The sequence below is a fragment of the Polyodon spathula genome, chromosome 25 (assembly GCF_017654505.1).
Source record: "Polyodon spathula isolate WHYD16114869_AA chromosome 25, ASM1765450v1, whole genome shotgun sequence".
Classification (NCBI taxonomy): domain Eukaryota; kingdom Metazoa; phylum Chordata; class Actinopteri; order Acipenseriformes; family Polyodontidae; genus Polyodon; species Polyodon spathula.
In genome coordinates, this window is record NC_054558.1 from 6,603,550 (window position 1) to 6,624,538 (window position 20,989).

General features: G+C 40.5%; 1 protein-coding gene across 2 annotated transcripts; it reads left to right on the top strand.

The window, feature by feature from the left end:
- The first annotated feature begins 4,898 nt into the window (after positions 1–4,898).
- LOC121300122 (ethanolamine kinase 1-like) lies at positions 4,899–20,194 on the top strand. Of its 2 annotated transcripts, XM_041228539.1 has the most exons (9): positions 4,899–5,118; positions 5,267–5,457; positions 11,440–11,699; positions 12,481–12,621; positions 13,623–13,765; positions 14,315–14,398; positions 15,451–15,611; positions 17,052–17,125; positions 17,496–20,194. In XM_041228539.1, the coding sequence occupies exons 2-9, from the start codon at positions 5,311–5,313 to the stop codon at positions 17,566–17,568; spliced, it is 1,083 nt and encodes a 360-aa protein (XP_041084473.1). In that variant the 5' UTR covers positions 4,899–5,118; positions 5,267–5,310; the 3' UTR covers positions 17,569–20,194. The 2 variants fall into 2 exon arrangements, with proteins under 2 accessions (XP_041084473.1, XP_041084472.1); XM_041228538.1 differs by having other exon boundaries at positions 4,900–5,457.
- The last annotated feature ends 795 nt before the right edge of the window (positions 20,195–20,989 follow it).

Sequence of the window (20,989 nt, forward strand, 5' to 3'; positions counted from 1 at the left end):
ATTCACACACACTCAGTCACACTCACACAGCAGCTATGGACAAAAGTTTTGCATCACCTAGAATTTTAGGATTGACGCATATTTTATTTTTTGGTTTTTAAACTATATAAACATATTTTAGATCTTTTATTGAACATCATGTGATCAACTACAAAATGATAAAAAAGTCTACCGGAAGCCATAACAGCAGTACAGTATTAGAATAGATTTTGAAATGTCACATTTTTTAAATTTTTGCCAGTTTGTCTTTAAGTAAAACTACAAAGCGGTATGTAATTCAATATGTTAACGTAACATTATTCAGCAGGTTTCATTCGACTTTATAAAGCAAAATTAGCTCGTTCTGTAGGGGGATGCAAAACTTTTGGCCACAGCTGTACATATAAACACAAACAAGGGTATAATTGGTTTGGGAATCTTAAACATCAAACTATTTCACTGTATTAAAAATTCTAAATAGCTTGAGTGTCACCTTCATGGGTAAGTTTGTGGCTAAGAGCAGTATTTGTATTGGCGTAAAAGCTGTATTTTGAGTTTTGAAACGGGAGCATTGCTCTGTATTTACTTTCTGGTTGTTTGCTTAGTAATGATCGTTTTGTAACTGTGGCTTAATCTGCAAATTCCTGGGTTACATTGCCCTGAAGTGCTGATCTGACTGAAGAGTGACTTCATTTGTTTAACTATTTAGAAGATTGATTCACATCATAAATGGCGCATTTCAAAAATCTTCATTTAATAAAGAAACAAAAATACAACTGTCGTGTCTTTAGAGGCAGTCAGAGTGAAGGGAGGGATTCAAGAATGACATTCAGCGATACTTTCTAGAGAATGTATTTGAAATGAAAGGGAGTATAGATTGTTTGTTTTGGGGGTTCTGTTGTGTCTAGAGGTTTGATCGAATAGCACTATACACCAGGTCATTAAACAGTGACCTGTATCTTAACCCTATCTAACCCTTAGTCTAGATTTGATACCACTATACTAGATCTGCTGACCCCCAAGCCCTCTGCAATGTTTATGAGTCCCGGAGGACTAATGCTTCCAAACGAACAGCCATCAAATCCTGCCATGCTCTCTTTCAAGTCACTTGATTGTTCTGAAGTTTGAGTTGTGCGTTCCTGCCACACATTCCTCAGAGCATTAACCTTGTGGAAGTGAGGTACCATCAGGACACCTGTTTGTTTAATGAAAGCTGCTCCCCTTGAAGACAGAGAGAGAGAGCTTAACAAATCAGGGACCTCTAACCTTTTGAGAGTTGGGATATCGACTGCACACCACAGAGGGAGGTAAGCTGTGTGGCTTAGTGTTTGGAGCAGAGAGACTGGGAGCGGTGTGGCTTAGTGTTTAGAGCAGAGAGACTGGGAGCGGTGTGGCTTAGTGTTTAGAGCAGAGAGACTGGGAGCGGTGTGGCTTAGTGTTTAGAGCAGAGAGACTGGGAGCGGTGTGGCTTAGTGTTTAGAGCAGAGAGACTGGGAGCGGTGTGGCTTAGTGTTTAGAGCAGAGAGACTGGGAGCGGTGTGGCTTAGTGTTTAGAGCAGAGAGACTGGGAGCGGTGTGGCTTAGTGTTTAGAGCAGAGAGACTGGGAGCGGTGTGGCTTAGTGTTTAGAGCAGAGAGACTGGGAGCGGTGTGGCTTAGTGTTTAGAGTTGCGAGACGGAGTGTCAGTGTGGCTTAGTGGTTAGAGGTAAGGGACTGGGAGCAGCGGTGCAGTGTAGCCAGAACGTGCTGGAACACAGTTCCGGTACTTTCAGATTTAGGACTGCACCACTGATTCGGAGGCAGTGTAGCCTGGTCATTAGAGCTGAGGAACTGTGATATGGTGATGAGGGAGTGTAGTGTAAACAGTGTAGCTAAAGCTTGTCCCGGCAGACATCATAAGAAAACAGCATTGTCTGTCTCCCGCTCCAAGAATGAGCTGTATTTATAAGAAGAAACACTTTGAAAGGAATAGAGATCAAGCAGCATTGTGTAGGAGACAGGGGGCTGCTTTCTCTCAACCAGCTATCATTACTGAGCATTCACGTGTGATAGCAACCTGGTCCAACCTGTCTATGTGAAAGTCACAGCTCCTAAATATCCCGGCATGTCTGTGTTCAGCCCATATAAAATAAAGTCTAGATTAGTCTTTAACATGTCCAAGCACAGCTCCAGAATAGATCACCCCGTGAAATGATTTCAGTAAACTCCTCAGGTGACGGTCGGAGTTGCCTGACACACTCCCATTATGGATTCTGACCTGGGATGAGGTTAAAAGTTCTATAACCATTTGATGTTACTGTAATAAATAAGCCCTCCCTTTCTATACAGATAGATAGAAGTTAGAAGTATTTTAACTTCTGTAATGTTCCTCAGTCATGCTCAGTTCAGCTCACACAAATCGAATTCCTTAGTGACAGTTTGCATTTTTTTTAGCGTGTATCGGATTGACAGTCCAGTTTGTTTATGTTTCCAAAAGGTAGTTTCCTCCCCCCCTTTGAAACCTGCTTGCCACATTCAGCCTTTGCAGCAGTAGGGGGTTATAAAGCTCTACAGGAAGCAAAACAAGATATTAAAAGGTTGGTTTCTTTTTTTTTTCCTAAAGGAAATGAGAATCAGTAAGCAGACAGTATGAAAGGTGTTGCCTAATATTTAAACACAATGACGTATTTATACTCAGCCACCTACAGAGCCCTTACATCCTGCCTCACAGCTATGATTTCAGAGAGGCAGGGACAAGCTCAAACACAGACCTTCTCAGATTAATTTGTTAGAAGAAAAAAGAAAACGGTTTATCAAAGTGACTGCGGGTTTCCGGCGACTCTCCCCCTATCAGGCAAAGGCAGCCTCTCTGGGGGGCCTGAGATATGAATTACTAATATTTCCACATACAGTAGAACCTCTGAGTTAGGAACACCTTGGGAACGGAGGCTGTTCTAAATCTGAAATAAAATACTTTTCTGTGGTTTTAATAAATGTGTACACTTGCTGTCTACTGCCTTAATGTGGAATATAATACAAAGATACAGCACAGTAATGCAAAACTCATCTTGTGATATGAAAGGCTTTAAAACTGTACTATACAGGGGGGAGGGCTCAATTTAACTTTTCTGATTGTAACTGTAGCAAAAACACTGCTTTAAACGCCTAGGAAAAACCTGGGTTAACGTGCTTGTTTTTATTTCGTTTTAAACAAAATGCATTCACACAGCTGGCTCAGTCATTCTTTGGCTTGAAAACAAAACATACTTTGCTTTGTTTAAAATTAAAATGCTCCCAGTCACATAGATTCTGGTTGCGCTGGAGGCCTGGTTGAGTGATTGCATTCTTCCAGCTAAACGTTTGCTCAACCGGTCCGCTTGTAAGTTTGGTGCTCGTAACTCTGAGGTTCTGCTGTAATGCAAAGTGGGACTGTCACCTGGAATAGAATATGCAGTGTAAGAGGCACTAAGGGACACAGTAAAATACCAGTATAGTGCAGAAGTGAAAACGGGAAGAGAGGGAAACGCATCAATGGGCATGGCAGAGTTGCCCAACCTTACTGGCGAAAAGAGCCATTCAGATTAACAGAGATTCCCTTTAGAGCCATTTAAAGAAGGCTAGCTTTCTCCTGGTTGAGCCAGTTGCAAGATGGGAAATGACATTTACCTGGTTTAGGTGCAGATCCAGTCTAGTTCAAGTTACTATGCATTGTGGCATATTCAATTAAAACACAGATCTTCAATGCACCCTTTTTGTGCTAATTTGTTTTACCACCACACCTAACTTTTTAAAATATTATTTTCAGGTAAAAAAACAGCTTGTATTTTTTGGTTTCACCACATTGCCAGTGAGGTACCCCCCATAGAAGGATGTACTTGGAGTCAGTCCCAGAAACAGTGTCAAGATGATCTCTACCTGGGGGTTGAGGTTCAAAGCCAGATTTGGTGCTCTGATGAAGGTCTATACCTGTTTGAGCAATCTGTTCCTCAAATCCTTTCTTTATTCTGTGTGTAAACCAGTTCAGAGCTGGAATTGATGTTGGGGTTTAATCAGATTCCCAGTGCACACAGGTTCAGAAGCACTGGTTCCTTTGAACCCCTTTGAGGTCCACATGTCAGTGATGCATATTCGTTTTCGGATACAAAGCAATCAATTAAAAAAAAGCATCATTTTAAATGCATTTAAGACTTTGAAATGACTGATAATGTCACGAATGTGGGGTATTTAATTCAAAACCCTTAATTGAACTAATAATTTGCTTAATTAGACTCTTTTTAAAACTTGTTTTCAGCTTTTAAACAGTTGCAGATTTCAAGTTATCGATAACATGGTATAAGTAACTTGAACTCTGCAGCTTTTTAGGAGCAGAGAACAATTAACAAGGTCTTATTAAGTACATTATTATTAGTTTTGTTAAGTAATTGAGAGCTCAGCTGGAATGAAAACCAGGACACGCAGGGGGTCCCCAGGACCAGGGTTGGGAAGCCCTGACGGTGGCAAGCCAAGCAGAACACCCCTTGAAAGCTACGATACGCGGCGGCTGACTGACAGTGCTTGCAGAACATTCTGGAACATGGTGACTATTGAATTTCAATAGCTTTACTGCCACCTAGTGGAGATTGTGTGTAATTCAGCTCAATATGCAACGTGTGTGGTCAAACGGGACCCATTTTGAAACAAGCAAACAAATGTTTTATTTTATTTGCTAGTTTTATACGATTAAAAAATAACGATTGACAAGTAATAAGCGTCTCCAAATATGTAAAATGTCCTAGCCAGGGCAAGGTGTAGAATTAGTTCCATTGTCTTTACCGGCGTTTAGCCTGATTTTTTTAATTTCGAAAAGTTGTTTTTAAAACTTTGAAACAGCACTAAAACGAACAATAATGAAACAGTTATGACTAAACAAAATTATCAATAATAATAATAATAATAATAGATTCATGTAGGCATTCGACTAAATTCACACCAGTTTGCTTCGGTCTTACAACCACCAGGGGAGACACATCTTTACAAACCGCTTCTAATGCTGCCAAGTCCGGCTCTAGCCGAGCCCCCGCCCGCAGGCACGCCGGGTTGCGAGAGCTCGGAGTGGGCGTTTCTCCAGCTCTCTCGCCGGTCTCTCTGACTGAGCTCCCCGCACTGGAACCAAACAATCAGGTGATTCTTCTCCAGGGCGTTGCGCACCGGACACCAACATCACCGTCGTTTCATTAAGAAAAAAAAAAAAAAACCGGCCAGTTATATTGTTCATTCCGTTTCTCTAAAAAACACTGTTTTATTTATATCGCTGTCTTTTATATTGCAGATAATTATTTGCTGTAAAGTCTTGACAGAAAGGAGATAAGCAGAATGGAGACGGAAATCCATGTGCCCGTCGGTTCGCCGGTAATCCGAAAATTGTCAATTTGCGTGGATGAGCATAATGTAATACCCGGTGCATTGAAACTGATCAAAAAGCTTCGACCCGCCTGGGACACCGACCGGGTACAAACCAAGGTAAATAATTATTACTGTTACCTTTCAAAATATACACATTTCCAGCTGGTATGACTTCATTTCCTTTCATTAAAAGTGACAAACCGGCGCAAACGAGAATCCGTCGTATTAACAATGTTATTGTAATCCCAGCCAGGAGTCGGTTTATTATTAAAGCTGTAGTAAATCGTGTTATACTAGAAATGAAGTGTATCCCAGTAGCTATTCATATTTTCTTACTGCAAAAAAAAAAAAAAAAAAAAAAAGCATCGTCTTCACCCTATCGTTTTGATAGATATATATATTTTTTTTTATCATGGCGTTTACATTACTTTACAAAGGGGGCTTTTTGAATAATACTGTGGTGTTACTGAAATGCATCGAAAAGTATCTATCTATCTGTGTGTGTGTGTGTGTGTGTATATATATATATATATATATATATATATATATATATATAGTGTGTGTGTATTATTTAACAGTATGCCATTATTACCAGCTATAGGCTGTGGTGTGCTTTTAATACAACTTCATATAAATTAGACATTCTACACTGCGGGATTCTCAAATGTAACAGGTTGACCCAGTCCCAGTGCAGTGTTGTAATTATGTCATTGTGTTATCTAGATTGGTGCCGCTTTACTGCCTCACCTGCAGACGTGGCCGTACCCAAGTGTTTAGCAGGTCAGCTTTCTCACTGCTGAAACTGACAGCTCTTTTAAAGAAACACACAGCCTTTTTAAAAAGTTATAGGAATGTTTTCTCTCGGCTTTAGCTTAAGCAAGGGTGTAACAGTTTTGGCTAATTGCTCATTTTCAGTTTGTATGAGTTTAATAAGACACACTTGAGCTGGTTACCTATACACTGTGGCTAATCAAGCTCTTAGTAAAGCATGGAATGGATGAAACAGCTATTCAGTAAGAGTCTTATTTCTATCCCCCCCCACTGTCATTACCTGCACCTTAATGAGCGCTAGTCTAAACACTCCATTCTCAGCTCTCCAGCTCTGTCATTACCAGCACCAGTATGTGTTTTTATTTTTTTTCAGTTTCAGCAGTTATCTCAATTTTGCTTTAGTTTTTTAGTTTCAGTTAGCTGGTTAAAGACTCCACTCTCATCCCTGCACGCTGTCGTGATGAATGGTTTTGCCAGTAAAATGAGCCCCTGTTTGGCTGGCTGCTGAGTGCAGCAGCTTAGGGGATGCACTGTAGGTTCGATAGATAGATAGATCTCTAACTGCACTGGAAATTCACAGGCAAAGTCGCCCCTGCTTTTGGTTTATGGCAGGGTGCTAATGAACAGTGTTGCATTAAAAAATGCAATGTGGCCGAAAGCATCCCTCATAAGCAGCATCGCGTGTCACTTGCACATCTGTTTTATTTTTCTGCAGATCTTTGTTTTCTACATTCGATTTGACACCAGTGTGGTATCTTGTTACAACCAATGGTGAAGCCGAGCCAGAACACTGTTCTGTTACTATTTCTATAGGCATCGTGGTGTAGTCGAGACAGATCTCATAACAGGCAAGCTATATATTATTATTATTATTATTTATTATTATTATTATTATTATTACATCGTCCGCACGAGTGTCTGATTCCTCTTGATGCAAAGAAAAGAGCAATACTGTGAAAACAGGGGAGGAAATCTGCATGATAGTATTGAAATCCTTTTTACAAACCAGGAATGCATATATCGAATTAAGCGCTGACAAGAATCACTATCCCACTGTATCGTATATGATTTTAAGCTTTCAGCTCAGCCTTTAGCGAATGTACGAAAGCTGGGACAGCAGCAAAGTCGGCTTTTAATAAACTGGGACAACACACGAGTGAGAGAAGTTTCATCACAAAACAGTTTAAAACAAAAACCAAACGAAGGTTCCCCAAAAAAGAAGCAATACATTTTAATAATAATTATATTGTATCAGCCACGTAAAATACAAACAATTGGCACCAAGTAACAGGATCTGAAGTCGCTTTTCAAAGAAATAGAAATAGACCCCCCCCCACCGTTTGCAATAATCTTGCCCTACATTGTCGTGGATAATATTAGGCGGTGCAGGATTAGTGCTGATCGGGTTATGTGAAATCCTACATACAGTAGGGTTGAGTTACAGTCAGATCAGAATACATGTAAAAGGAGAATATCTGCAGAATAGAGCAATGTTTTAGGAGTCTAGAGTTCCCACAATGCACATCCCTGGTCTTTGCATTCAAGAGTATGGAGGAGCTGAGCCAGACTGTACTCCCACTGATCCACTTGATTGTTCAGCTGGAAGGGCCCAGCCTCCGACAGCAACACTGTCCCTAGGGCTAGTTCTCTTTCTAGCTGTTAAAATGTTTTTATGGACATGGCTTTTAACTGTAATGTAGCTCCAGTGCCACTGAGCAGCCCGCCGGGGTGTTGGTCTGGTTGCAAGGTGCTGCTTTACGTGAATGTCAGCTTGATGTTGTCACAGCAGCAGTTTGTTTATGACTCTGACTGTTCATGGTGTCACTGCTGCAAGTTTCACTGTACTGAGGGAGACCGAGCCAGTGTCGGATTACAGTGCTGTCTTGAGCATTGTGACCTGCGATGGGTGGGTGTGTTTTGTTTGTGTGTTCATTTAGCATACAGGTGCTTGTAAACCTGAAAAAGTACTCTCATGAAACGGAGACACCCTAAATGTTGCGTCTGAAATGATTTCACTTTGTCTTCGTGAAGTGCGAGTCCAGAACAGAGTGACAAGTGTCAGCTACTTCAGTAAAACTTTAACTAAAAAGAAAATACATTTTAAACAGAGGGCAGACATTTTAGACCAAAGTACTGGTGAAATTCGCCAGTGACAAAATGACTGCACTCCTGAGAGCAGAGGTCAAACTGACTGCTTTTTATAGGTTCACAAGATTTCAAAAAGTCACAACCTAGTCTGAAGGGACCTTCAAATCCAAGACTTGATCATCGTTCAGCTGCTGTAGCACATCCGTTTATTAACAGAGTGACGATGAGCTGGGCTCAGTGCGAAATAAACAAAACCAGACGTTTCAGACACCAAATAATGTGCCTACTTTTAAAATCTCTAAACTGAGATCTAATATGGGCCAGCACGCCTTTGTATATCAGGCATCTGACCTTTGGAATTCACTGCCCTCAGACACAAAACTGACCTCTTCATAAATATTTCTTTTTAAATCCTGACCGGGGTTTCAAATCCTGTAAATACTGACTGTGAACAGGATCATGTGCTGTAAATTGGAATTGTTTTACATTTTGTATTATTATTATTATTATTATTATTATTATTATTAATTTGGCAGACGCCCTTCTCCAGATGACTTACATGGCAGTACAAGGTTACAATGCAAGATGAATATTTAAATACAGTATAGTTTACAGTAAGTGCAATAATACAGTATGAAGTATGACGCAACAAATTCTATCTACAATGACATAGTACTGCAATAATACGTTAGCTGAGGCTCCAGCAGTATGGTGCTGAGGTCAGGCAGTCCAGTGCATACTAGGAGGTGGATCAGAGAGATCTACATGTGCAGTTTGAACAGGTGGGTCTTGAGGAGGTGACAAGAGACAGAGCAGCCGTGAAATTCCACAAAACATTTCCAGCTGGTTCCACACATCTCTATCGGCACTAAACTCGGACTCCCTCAGGTAACGTAATCCAAGACTAGAGCTATCCAGGGTCTGTGAAACCAGCCCAAAACATGATCTGCTTTAAGCACAGCCTTGTGTCACAGACGTCCTCCCTGCCGTCGGGCAGTGGTGTGGGGAATGGAATGCGTGTGTCTGTGGGAGGCATGGAATGTTTTGTACAGTGTATAGTTTTGTGTAGATTAATGCAGTGCCACCCTGTATCCAGCACCCTCCATTGAATTGAATACCTGCCATAGTTTAGATCAATTGATTTAGTTGCTTTATCATGTCCAAACGTTCTCTTAAACTTGCAGAATGTTAGCATTGTTTTAATGTAGCGACGCTATAAAGCTGTAACATATTACAGCAGCGAAATACCTCAGGAATAAAATAACGCATTGCCAGGTCCAAATGAAGCTGATAAACGAAGGAGAAAACACGTGTCCATGCAAAAAGAGTGTGTTAGAAAATACCAAATAAATATTTGATTAATTCCTGCCATCGTTATTTATTCATTTTCACGTTGCGTGACGTCTCTGTTATAAATTGCAGATTATTTTTGAACCCATTGCAATCGATATTGCAAACTCTGTATGTATGCATGGCTAAAAATGTATGCTGTTTGAAAATGCATTTTTATCCATGAAGAACATATGTTATATTCACTGTACAGTGCAATTAGCAGCCTTTTAAGTTACTGATTGAAGTGGAATGAGCTAAAATGACTGGCAGACACATGCAAAGGTATGTAGTATTTAGAGTTCTTGTGATAACAGAATGCAGATATGTTTAGTTTTAATAAACATGGTACACAAATGCCCTGTTTAATGAGCCCAGAGATGCCAGTATTTGGTTCACCATATTGTTACATTCATGCACGTCCTGTATTCTCTATAGAACCTGGGGAGGTTCGGGAGGACAAATTGATTGTTTAAACTCCCATAGAGGATAGTTCATATTCTGGCTAACAGATTTTCATGTACCCAGACAACCTTCAATCAAGAATAATCACACAGACTCAGTTTAACGAATCACAGTATGTATTTGACCCCTTTTGGTTTTATTAACGCTTAAGTGATCACAGATCTCCTAGACAGTCCAGACAGTCTGGGGTCTTTTTAAACTAACAGCATTAATACTGTAAAGCAATATAATTACAACACATACTTTGTCAGCCTAAAACACCCAAAGCTAACCTAAAACATACAATAAAACATCCTCCCTAAAGCTACATATAATAATCCTATCCTTATAGCCTTATTCTTCAATAGAGGTGAGATATAAATTCAAGATTATGCTTACCCTCTTATTTTTATATGAAGAGAAATACATCTTGAAATGTAAACCAGGATAAATAAAGGACAGTCGTCCAAACAAGGCTCTTAATACAACACCAGCAGTCGGCTTCACAGAGAGGTCTCCAGCAAACGCACCAGCTAAGACTAAGAGGACCAGTCTTTGAGTTAAAGTGCCTGTGTGTGTCAGTAAATTTAGCCTTGCTTGCTAAAACACATTTCCCTGGTGCAAAGAAGAGCTTGGTACATTCCTAGATGAAATGCACAGGCAAGGGCCCCCTGTCTGGGTTAAGTTGCTTCTTGCTGATAAGAAACTTTGGCTGCAAGCACATTCTAAAAAGGTTCAGTCAGTGTTATTGCATTAAGTCATAATTTGAGTTTTACTGAACCTTCATTTAAGCTAGCGTAGGTTTCTGCAATCATGTTTCTGCTTGTTTAACCATTTCTAAACCAGTACAGTTTTATAATATTATTGCTCATAACAGGTACTGGTAACAATGGCCTTTTAATCAGGTAAGTTTTTGGTATTCCTTCCATCCAAATTATCTGAGTTGGCTAGACTTCACTTTTTAATATCAATGGGTTCCCACACCTCGTTTTCATTTCCGTCATCCGTGGGGAAACCCCACCAAGAAAGGAAGGTGGTTCTGTTGAAGGGTCGTATACTTCTGCAGCACAAGCCTTCCATTCAAAAGGAGCTAGCCCCGTGTACAAGAGAGAAGGGGTTTTAGGGTCACTTGTGACAATGTCACTGTATTTCACCTGGATAAACTCCAATGAGGCATTTCCATAGTAGAGGTGTATCACAGTTAATCCAGACAGCGGCTGACCAGCCAGGTTTCTGCTTGTGCCCCTGTTCGTTATGCGTGTTGTAGTCTGGTGGGCATGGATCCATCGCTATGGCTACGCAGCAAACAGGAGTCTCAGAGGCTGGTGGGGAATGCCTTTTTTTTGATCTGGGAAAGTATTCAAAGTGTTAAATATTGATTTGTTTGCTGAAAGCGAAACTTTGCCTGTTGGGCGCACGAACACTGGTGGGAGTTGAGCATGACTCTCCTCTCTTTCTCTCCTCCAGTTGTTCACGGATGGCATCACTAACAAGCTGGTGGGCTGCTATTTGGAGGAATGCCCGGCTGACACTGTGCTGGTCCGGGTCTATGGGAACAAGACGGAGCTGTTTGTGGACCGTGACAACGAGCTGAAGAGTTTCCAAGTCCTGCACGCCAATGGCTGCGCCCCGCACCTCTACTGTACCTTCCAGAACGGGCTGTGCTACGAGTTCATGCAGGGGGACGCTCTAGGACCCCAACATGTCCGGGACCCTGTGCTTTTCAGGTAACAGACTTTCGGGATGTCTTTAATGGGGTGAAATGTGAACCTCAAAGTAGTCTACAGGGTTAGACACTCGCACTAGCCTTGCACCCAGTCCTGGGTTTCCAAGCTACCATCAATTAAGTATATTATGTAAATGATTTAGTAGGTTGGAGTTTGAGCAACCCCTGTTAATCGTATTTTTCCTTGTCTTATAGCTGCATGAACAGCTTCTAACAGTCAACCTGCAGATGCAAATGAGACTTTAAGTGTGATCATTTAATTCAGAGCAGATTTAGCAGGGTCCTGATTGTTCAAACTCCTGGCAGCTGTTGATTTCAATAATATACTTAAACAAGGGGAGTTCTGAAACCCAGGACTGGATGCAGGGCTAATGGAAGTTTCTAACCCTGAGTATATCATTAAAGATCTTGTGAACAATTATGTGTTGCGATTAGTTTGGTATTGATCCTTACCTGGAGTTGGGGTGAGTTTCCCAACTCCGGCAGAGAAACTCCAGCCCCTACAGAATATAATTTCAATCAAACCTGCTAACAAAGACCACTCAACAAACAGGGTCTGGGATATAAGACTCTGAACCAGAACCCATATCAACATTCAAGACTGAGGAAGACTTCTAGTTGAAACACTTGTCATTAAATTTTCTCTATATGTCTATATATTTATAATATCACTTGGCATAGTGTACATAGGTGTGTTATACTATATAGGTAATATCTACTCCAGGTCTTGTGCTTTATTTAGTAATAATAATAATAATAATATTAATTCAACACCCCTGCAGATTGATTGCTGTGGAGATGGCACGGATCCACACTATCCATGCGCACAACGGCTGCATTCCCAAACCCAACCTGTGGATCAAGCTGCGGAAATACTTCTCCCTCGTGACAACAGAGTTCACGGCAGAGGCCTCCAACATCAGGTAAGAACCCCCCCCCCCGGCACCCTTCACACTGCCCAGTTCAGTCCACTGTCCCCTTCACCGCTAGCAGTTACACCTGCAGTCTTCTAACTGAGCGTTTAACTGAGACCTGAATGAATGTGGAGCAGGATGCTTATCAAGAAAGAGTTCAGCTACCTTGAAACTGGCTTGTGTGATAAAACTGGGTCTGGTGGCTTCTCTTTACTAAAGGTGATAAAACTGTAAATGGGCATCAGTTGCAATGAGTTTTTGCAACAAAAAAAAAAAAAAAAAAAAACTATTCACGGTAAAACGTGAACATGCAAGCACTGACAATGTCGTCTTTAAGCAGCCTTCATGTGACGGTCATCATTTTCAGTGCAGTGGTGATGGAAGCTTTTCAGTGATACCTTGCACATCTTCCATATAGAGTTTAAATGCATGTATTAGTGTTCGTGCACTGTATTATAGTGTTAGGAGTATAGGATGTACAGCTCGGCTGGAGCAGGGGGTAGATTTGTGTCTGCCTGTCTTGGTCTCTGCAGGACTAGTGCCCTGACAAGCCCATTAGTCTGAAAAGGTGAAGTGGTGGTCTGTCTTGCTGGCTCAGTTCCCCTGGTAATCAGCCTGCTCTAATTACAGTATCGCTCTAGCAAAGCAATTACAATAGCAGCTCTCAGAAACAATCGCAGTGCATGGAGCTGCAAGTCTGTCTGCGAAAGGGCTAGAAATAAAACACCACTTGGAGTCGTTTGGTTTTGAATTTTCCTCTGTGTGTGTGTGTGTGTGTGTGTGTGTGTGTGTGTGCACGATTACGCAGCCTGCTTTGAGAATACTCTCATACAATCCTCGATACTGAGACCTGAGTTAACCTAGAGCAAACCTTTCAAATAATGAAATAAACAAACCTGCTTGCAAAGGAAGGGCAGCTCCAGTAGTAAGACTTCGAAAGAACCACTTGTGGCCGCTGTGCTTGGATTACCTGCTGCGTTTCTGAATGGATTGATTTGCTTCATTCCTAGGATCCAGCAGGAAGTGCCCAGCCTGGAAGTGCTTGAACAGGAAATGGCGTGGATGAAGGAGCACCTCTCGCAGCTCGGCTCTCCCATAGTGCTTTGCCACAACGACCTGCTGTGTAAAAACATCATCCACAACGACAAAGAAGGCAAGGGCCCGCCAACCGCTATCTCACAGAGCTTTATTACATTATTATACACAGCTGGCTGGCTTAAAGAATGATCTTAAGTAGATTTTGATTTCATTTTATTACCCTAGCCCCTGCTGTTACTGGGAAACCAGCACAATTAAACATACTGACATGTGTAATTCATGTTCCTCTTCATAGCTGTGTGGCTAATAGAAGTGGTTTTAGTGTTTAGTAAGTGCAGAAAATCTGATCATGTCCCTAGTTTTGTATTTGCAGACCGGGGAATTCTCTATAGATTAGTAAACTATTTCTAAACTGTAGAGTGAGCGTTTCGTTCATTAAAATCCTTCTCCAGTTGGTCACAGATCTCTGACACTTTTCTCTGTGTCTTTAACCCTTTCATGCTTGAAATATTGAAAATAGCTGAAAATAAAGTTTCGATGCAGAATGTATATCAATTGCTTTTATATGGAGGGGAACAAATGGCATTGTTATATGAGGTTGCCGTGTGTGAAAGGGTTAATTTGATTCCTAAATGGCTGCTGATTTCCTCCTCTGCTTCCTCAGGCCAAGTCAGATTTATAGATTACGAGTACGCCAGCTACAATTACCAAGCCTTTGACATTGGGAACCACTTCAATGAGTTTGCAGGTAAGTGAAGACCAGCATGGCCCATGGGGTCAATGCAGAATCCTTTCCCATAGCTCTGAAGCTTTGCTACCCTGGTCCCTGCTCCCCTAATGCTGGGGCTGTAGCTCTTGTTCCACAGCAGGTGGAGAAGGTTGTAAGTAAATGTATCATTACACTGTGTAACAATTATTATTATTATTATTTTTTGTTCCTGGGTAGTAAGTGTTATTTCCTAATTGCTTATGCCTCAAAAGTATAGAAAATGGCTATTATTCCTCACAAACTTTGCTTTTGTGACCAGGACAGTGATATTTCAAAATATCACTATTTCCAATGAGAAAACGGGCAAATGTGTGTCTTTTCGTTCACATAAAGTCAGAAAAAAACATACGAATCCAAAAATGAACATGTATTTATACTAAAGTAATACAAAAATGACTACAAAAGATTTAGAAGTGAGTAGTTTTTTGAGATTTATGATTATACTGTAAATTTACAGTGTAATCGTAAATCTCGAAATTTACGTGAACGAAAAGATACAAATGCCACGTTTTCTCATTGGAAATAGTGATACTTTGAAATATCACTGTCCTGGTCACAAAAGCAAAGTTTGTGGGGAATAATAGCCATTTTCTATACTTTTGAGGCATAAGCAATTAGGAAATAACACTTACTACCCAGGAACAAAAATTGTGTTACATAGTGTTATTGTTGTGTGTTGTTGATAACTCCATCCAGCCCAGAGCAGTAGCGGGAACGCATTGAAGCATTTGCATACATTATTAAAATAGGAATCTGGCATGCAAACGACAGGCAGATGAAGTCCTTGATGCCTTATGCTGCAAAGCGCTTCTTAGTATTGCTCCCTCATGTGAGAATGCTTTTTAAATCTCTCTCTAACTCTTCCCCACTTTTTCCCCCCGTGTGTGCGCGTGCGTACGTTGGTGTGTGTGTCTGCTGGAACGCTGGTCTGATTTGCATTCGTGTCGGTGGGTGTTGCGTTGGTCTGTGTTGTGTCCTTTGCGTGCCCTGTGTGTGTTTTGGATGCTTGTTTGGGTGTGTTTTCGTGCCAGGAGTGAGCGAGGTGGACTACTCCCTCTACCCCAGCAGGGAGCTCCAGATGCAGTGGCTACACATCTATTTGCAGGCCTACAAGCGCTTCACCAAGAAGGGGGAGGAGGTGACGGAGTGCGAGATCGAGACGCTCTACGTGCAGATCAACAAGTTTGCTTTGGTGAGTCTGCAGCGCTTCTTCTGTAGAGCTTGTACACTGTCTTCTCTCTCCCGCAGAACACTTCCAGTATCCGTTTAGATGAAGGGACCAAGCTAACACTCCAGGCAGCAGGGCATTCAGATGGGGAGGTGCCCCTAACACACGATATTTCCCTAATGCCAGTAGCCTACATTTCTTTGGGTTTAGAGTAACTAACTCTGTATAGTCCTATTTGTTCATGGAGTTCAGAAAATGTAGAACTCTTAGTTTTTCCAAAAAAAAAAAAAAAAAAACATCTTAAATCAGAGCTTTTTGCTGTTGTGCTGTTGCTGGTTGATGTTAGGCAGGTTGAAACATTGGCTTGGAGTCTAAATTGAAAATATCCTGTTTTTTGATTTTTTTTTTTTTTTAAATATGATTTTTATATGACTGGTTTTGTATAATTGGAGTGTATTGCACACATGAGCTCTCTCTTTTTTTTAATGTTATACAGCGGTCTGGGATGCTGTGGCATGAAGGGCGCTATATAAAAATAAGTTTGTATTGCATTCTCTGCTCTGGATACATGCATAGACTGTTAAACTGAATTATAAACTTGGGTCTCTGCATGTTGAAGTTAAGCCATAGTGTTATATGGAGTGTGTTAAAATAGTAGGTTATTTCTTCTTAATTGTTGACAGACCTGAGGAACAAGTTCCACTGTAGACTTAATGTGTATATGCAAATCGCCTATAAAACAAGTAACTAAAATACATCAGGGTCACTAGGGAAATGCAGTCCCTTGTGTGATGTGTTCCTATGTGGCCCATGGGATAATGTTATCTAAGGACACTTCCCAGTGATGTGAACCTTTGTGTCTGTTTAACAAACAAGCCCGCTTTGATCGTGGTGAGCCGGGAATGTGTCTCGTCACAGAAGAGTAAACTCTGTGATCTCAGTGAATTGGTCCAGCCTGTCTGCTGGGTTTTAATGGAAAGTGGTGTTCTTGAGTGTGTTTGTTCTTGGTCACGTGAACGCTTCTGCTTTTACTCTACCTGACATCCTGCTCAACCAAACAGGAGAAACTGTAACGTTTTCATATGTCGTTGCAACACTGCCGCTGTTTATCCCCCTGCGAGGAGGGTATTGTTGTGGATAAGCTCTGTAAGTCACACTTACATTTTTAGTATATGGAGAATCACTCATCCAGTTCTGATGAAACTTGGTAAGGACGTTCCTTAGCACAAATTAATAGGACACTAAGACTCTAGGTTGATGTCGTTTCATTTAGTATTGGTATCTTGGCGATTGCCTGCTTATCCGAATTTGATCAGACTGTCCGCGGAGGATTGTTACAAGTAGTTATTCCAGGCATTGCGGATGCAGCCCTGCTTTTCACTGTCCCATTGCTCCTGGCTGTTTGTAAGAAGCCCTGTTTAGACTGGATCAGTTTAATAATGCAGTGTCATCTCTGTCCTGCAGGCTTCTCATTTCTTCTGGGGCTTCTGGGCGCTCATTCAAGCCAAGTACTCCACTATCGACTTTGACTTTCTCGGGTGAGCTACTACTGTTATATATATATATATATATATATATATATATATATATATATATATATATATATATATAGATATAGATATAGATGTGTGTGTGTGTGTGTGTATATATGTATATTATATATATATATATATATATATATATATATATATATATATATATATATATATATATATATGTATGTGTGTGTGTATATATATATATATATATATATATATATATATATAATATCTTTTTCAATGTTAGCTTTTTAGTTTGGTTCTTGTAAAATGTCATCTGTGTGTACTGATTGCTAGTGATCAGAGCTGCTTTGTGATTTGTATTTCACTGCACACTCTGTCTGACCCTCCTCTCTGTGTGTCTGCTCAGGTACGCTGTGCTGCGGTTCAATCAGTACTTCAAGATGAAGCCTGAAGTGATGGCACTAGAGATCCCTGAATGATCCCTGGCCTCTCACAGCAGCGGCAGCTCCTCCTGAAGTCTTTTTAAGGACTTCAAACGAGACGCAGAAGCACTTTTCAGATGGGAACTGAGGTTACACTGGTTTAGTTAGTCCGGTGAAGGGGGGGGGGGGGGGGTAACACACATTGCACAAGCCCCTCCCTTTCCTGTTCTCCTTCCATGTCTAGCTGCAGCACATCACAACAATACATGAAGTCTGTTTTAGTTGGATGATCAGGCCACCATTTTGCCAGATTCTTGATTTGCCTGAATGTCATTTGAATTGTGGGTAGTGAAGATCCTACACAGGCTGAATGTTGTGCCAAGGTGGCCAAATCAAAACTGTAAAACCCACGAGGACCATATTAATATTTGTGCGTTGGAGATGTATTGGAATTCCCCTCTGAATGCTGCACAAGGGGCTGATCTGAATGAATTCCTGCAATAAACCGAACGTGTGTAAATCAGTATTCCTGTAGATCTAATCGATCCATTCACTACTGCCCCACACTCTCAGTTTGTTGCATGAATGTTCTGTCTTTTGTTCTACTCCCCCTGTCTAATAGTAGCGATTCTGGTGCATTCCATACTTTGGAAGCAGAATTATGGGAGGAGTAGAGGTACGTGAATTTTAAAGCTTCTTTTTTTCGGATTGGGGTAGGTTTATTGTTTTGGTGTTCTAGAACGTAAACTTTTTAAAAAGGCACGATCCCCTTTCTGAAAGGCCCTGGCAGGGGGACAAACCTGGAGATAAGCATTTATTACATAAAGATATTCCATATACTGTGAATGTAGAACACTGTGACCTACCTGCCCACGGTACTCACTCCTGATTGGCTAAGCTATATCTTGGGCACCCCTTGTCCGAATCTAATGGAACTTACACCATTTATTATTAGTGTTTAATATCCTTTTGTCTCACAAGGAATGTGTATATACCTTTGCTTATTAATGTGACAAACCCTACCTGTTTTAGGGATAAGATTTAATGCAAAATAGACCAGTGTCTGCTAATTATTAATTCATCGGAAAGATTTCTTTAACTTGTTTTTATCATTGAAAAAATATAATTTGCAACAAGTGTTGCACTTCAGCCTCGGTTACTAACGAAGCCATTCATTTGTGAGGGTTAATTAATAATTGCAATGATCTGTGAATTATTTAAAGGTATTTTGAAATGGGTAATGTATAAATACATATATTCTGAAGTAAGAATATACAAAATGAAAGTAAATGAAGATTTTTGGGGGCGAATTGAAGGCGTGTAGAACACAGCTGGACTTTACTGAAATTGTAAAACTGGGTGACACAGTGACTGAATGCCGTAGCATTTCAACTGGAAGAGCTGACATTCCTAGGTGAAGTTTATCACCGATATTAAAACGTGATCCCGTCTTACTTGACTTAGAATATAAATTATACATTTGCCACATTTGATGTATTAATATAATGTCGTGATAGTTTGTCCCCAGCACGATGCCTCCGGGAAGCCCAGGGCTGAATCGCAGGAGTGAGGGCTCTCTGAGGGTTCATTATTTCGGTGTGAAATCAGCCTGACCTGACTGCAGTCACTAATAACTGGTTTCACACATTCCTATTGGTACTAGCCAACCTTTGCCGCCATTGCTAAAAATGCATCTGTGAAACCAGCCTTTTGTGTAATAAAAAATATCATATGTGCATTTTTAAATGGTTGCAATGCCGTATTTATTTATATTTTATACAGAAAATGTGGTAGTAATTACTAATTAAGTCATATGTAAGTGCTTTGATGTTACTATAAGTATTTGCAAATAACTTAATGTGCTTTTTGTAATAATAAGTCCCACTAAAACATTAGGTCAATATCTAAACTACTGCAGTAGCGCACCTCTGAACAGATCCTGATTAGCACTTCTCATGGCTATCTAATCTAACGTAATCTTAGGTGGTCCTAAACTTGGTTGATTTAAGTGCTGTGTAATAACATGTAATGGCAGTTACATGATACCTAATGAGCAATTATTATATAAAACACTTGCACAAACACACCCACTCTCATTTCAAACACACATTCATGTTGTCAACACTATTGGATACCAATGATTTATTTTATTTATTTATTTTTTTAAAGTTGTGTGTCTTGAGAATAACATTGCCCTGCTTCGAATGATTACCTTTGTGAATGTACTGACCCAGTTTAACTTGAACTGTACAGAATGCCTGTGAGTTGAATTTCTATGCTGTTGACGTGTTAACTGTTTGAATCGTGTGTTGGGTTTGTTACAGGAGGAAGATTAAATGTTAATCATCTACAGAACGTTGAAATGGAGTGTGCTTCAGCGCTCCTGTATTGTGAGTGTGCTGCAGGGGGGTGGGGGGTGCTCCAGCGCTCCTGTATTGTGAGTGTGCTGCAGGGGGGTGGGGGGTGCTCCAGCGCTCCTGTATTGTGAGTGTGCTGCAGGGGGGTGGGGGGTGCTCCAGCGCTCCTGTATTGTGAGAGGGCAAATACAACAGCAACCTGTAAATACTGTAATTTTGTGAAAATTCCTGGTGTACAGTGGCACTTGTACAATTGTGTATGTACTTCTTGGAAGATGTTATTTTACATTGGCTAGTAAATATTTGCATTAAAAGACAAAAAAAAATCAAGTAGCTCTTTCTTTTGTTGAATCCTGGTGAAGGCTGAACGCCACCATCGTCAGATACAATGCAGTAATTCCAAAGATTGCTGATCGTGTCTTGCAAACCCACTGTGAGATTTCAACCATGCATCTTATTTATATATATATATATATATATATATATATATATATATATATATATATATATATATATATATTAGGCTGCAGTGTATTATGAGTATTTAATTGAGGGGATAATGTGACATTTTATCCCGACGTGTCTGTCTCATTCACAAGAGGGCGCTGTGGTCCACATTGTTTTATGTACAGCTGGCTTGTCTGCAGCGTTGCTCTTGATTCAGAGGTAAGGCTGGTAATGGTTTTGAAAAGGCTGCAGGCAGATCAGTAGCCTGATTAGATATAAAATAAATATTTTGCATTAAATGTTTAAGAAAGTGCATAAATACTGAAGCAGTGTCTCAGTTTTGCCATACTAACCTATTCTGTTTGTCAGTTTCTTTGCTGCAATTTTATATATATTTTTCCATTTCATGCAATTTTGAAGTTTTGATTTGTTTTTGTTTTTGTTTTAGCTCATTAAGAGCACACTGGTCATCCCTATAGCTGTTTTCTGCTGTGCAGTTACAATGACGTCAATAACGGGGAATGTGGTTACAATACAGAGCTATGCAAAAAGAGGGGAGGCCTGAGGTAAGATATTTCTGTAAACCATTTATTTCCTGGTCCATAACCCAGAAAATCTTTACTTTTGTATTGTAGCAGAATTTACTAGTACATTTCATCATGTCGTCGTTGTCT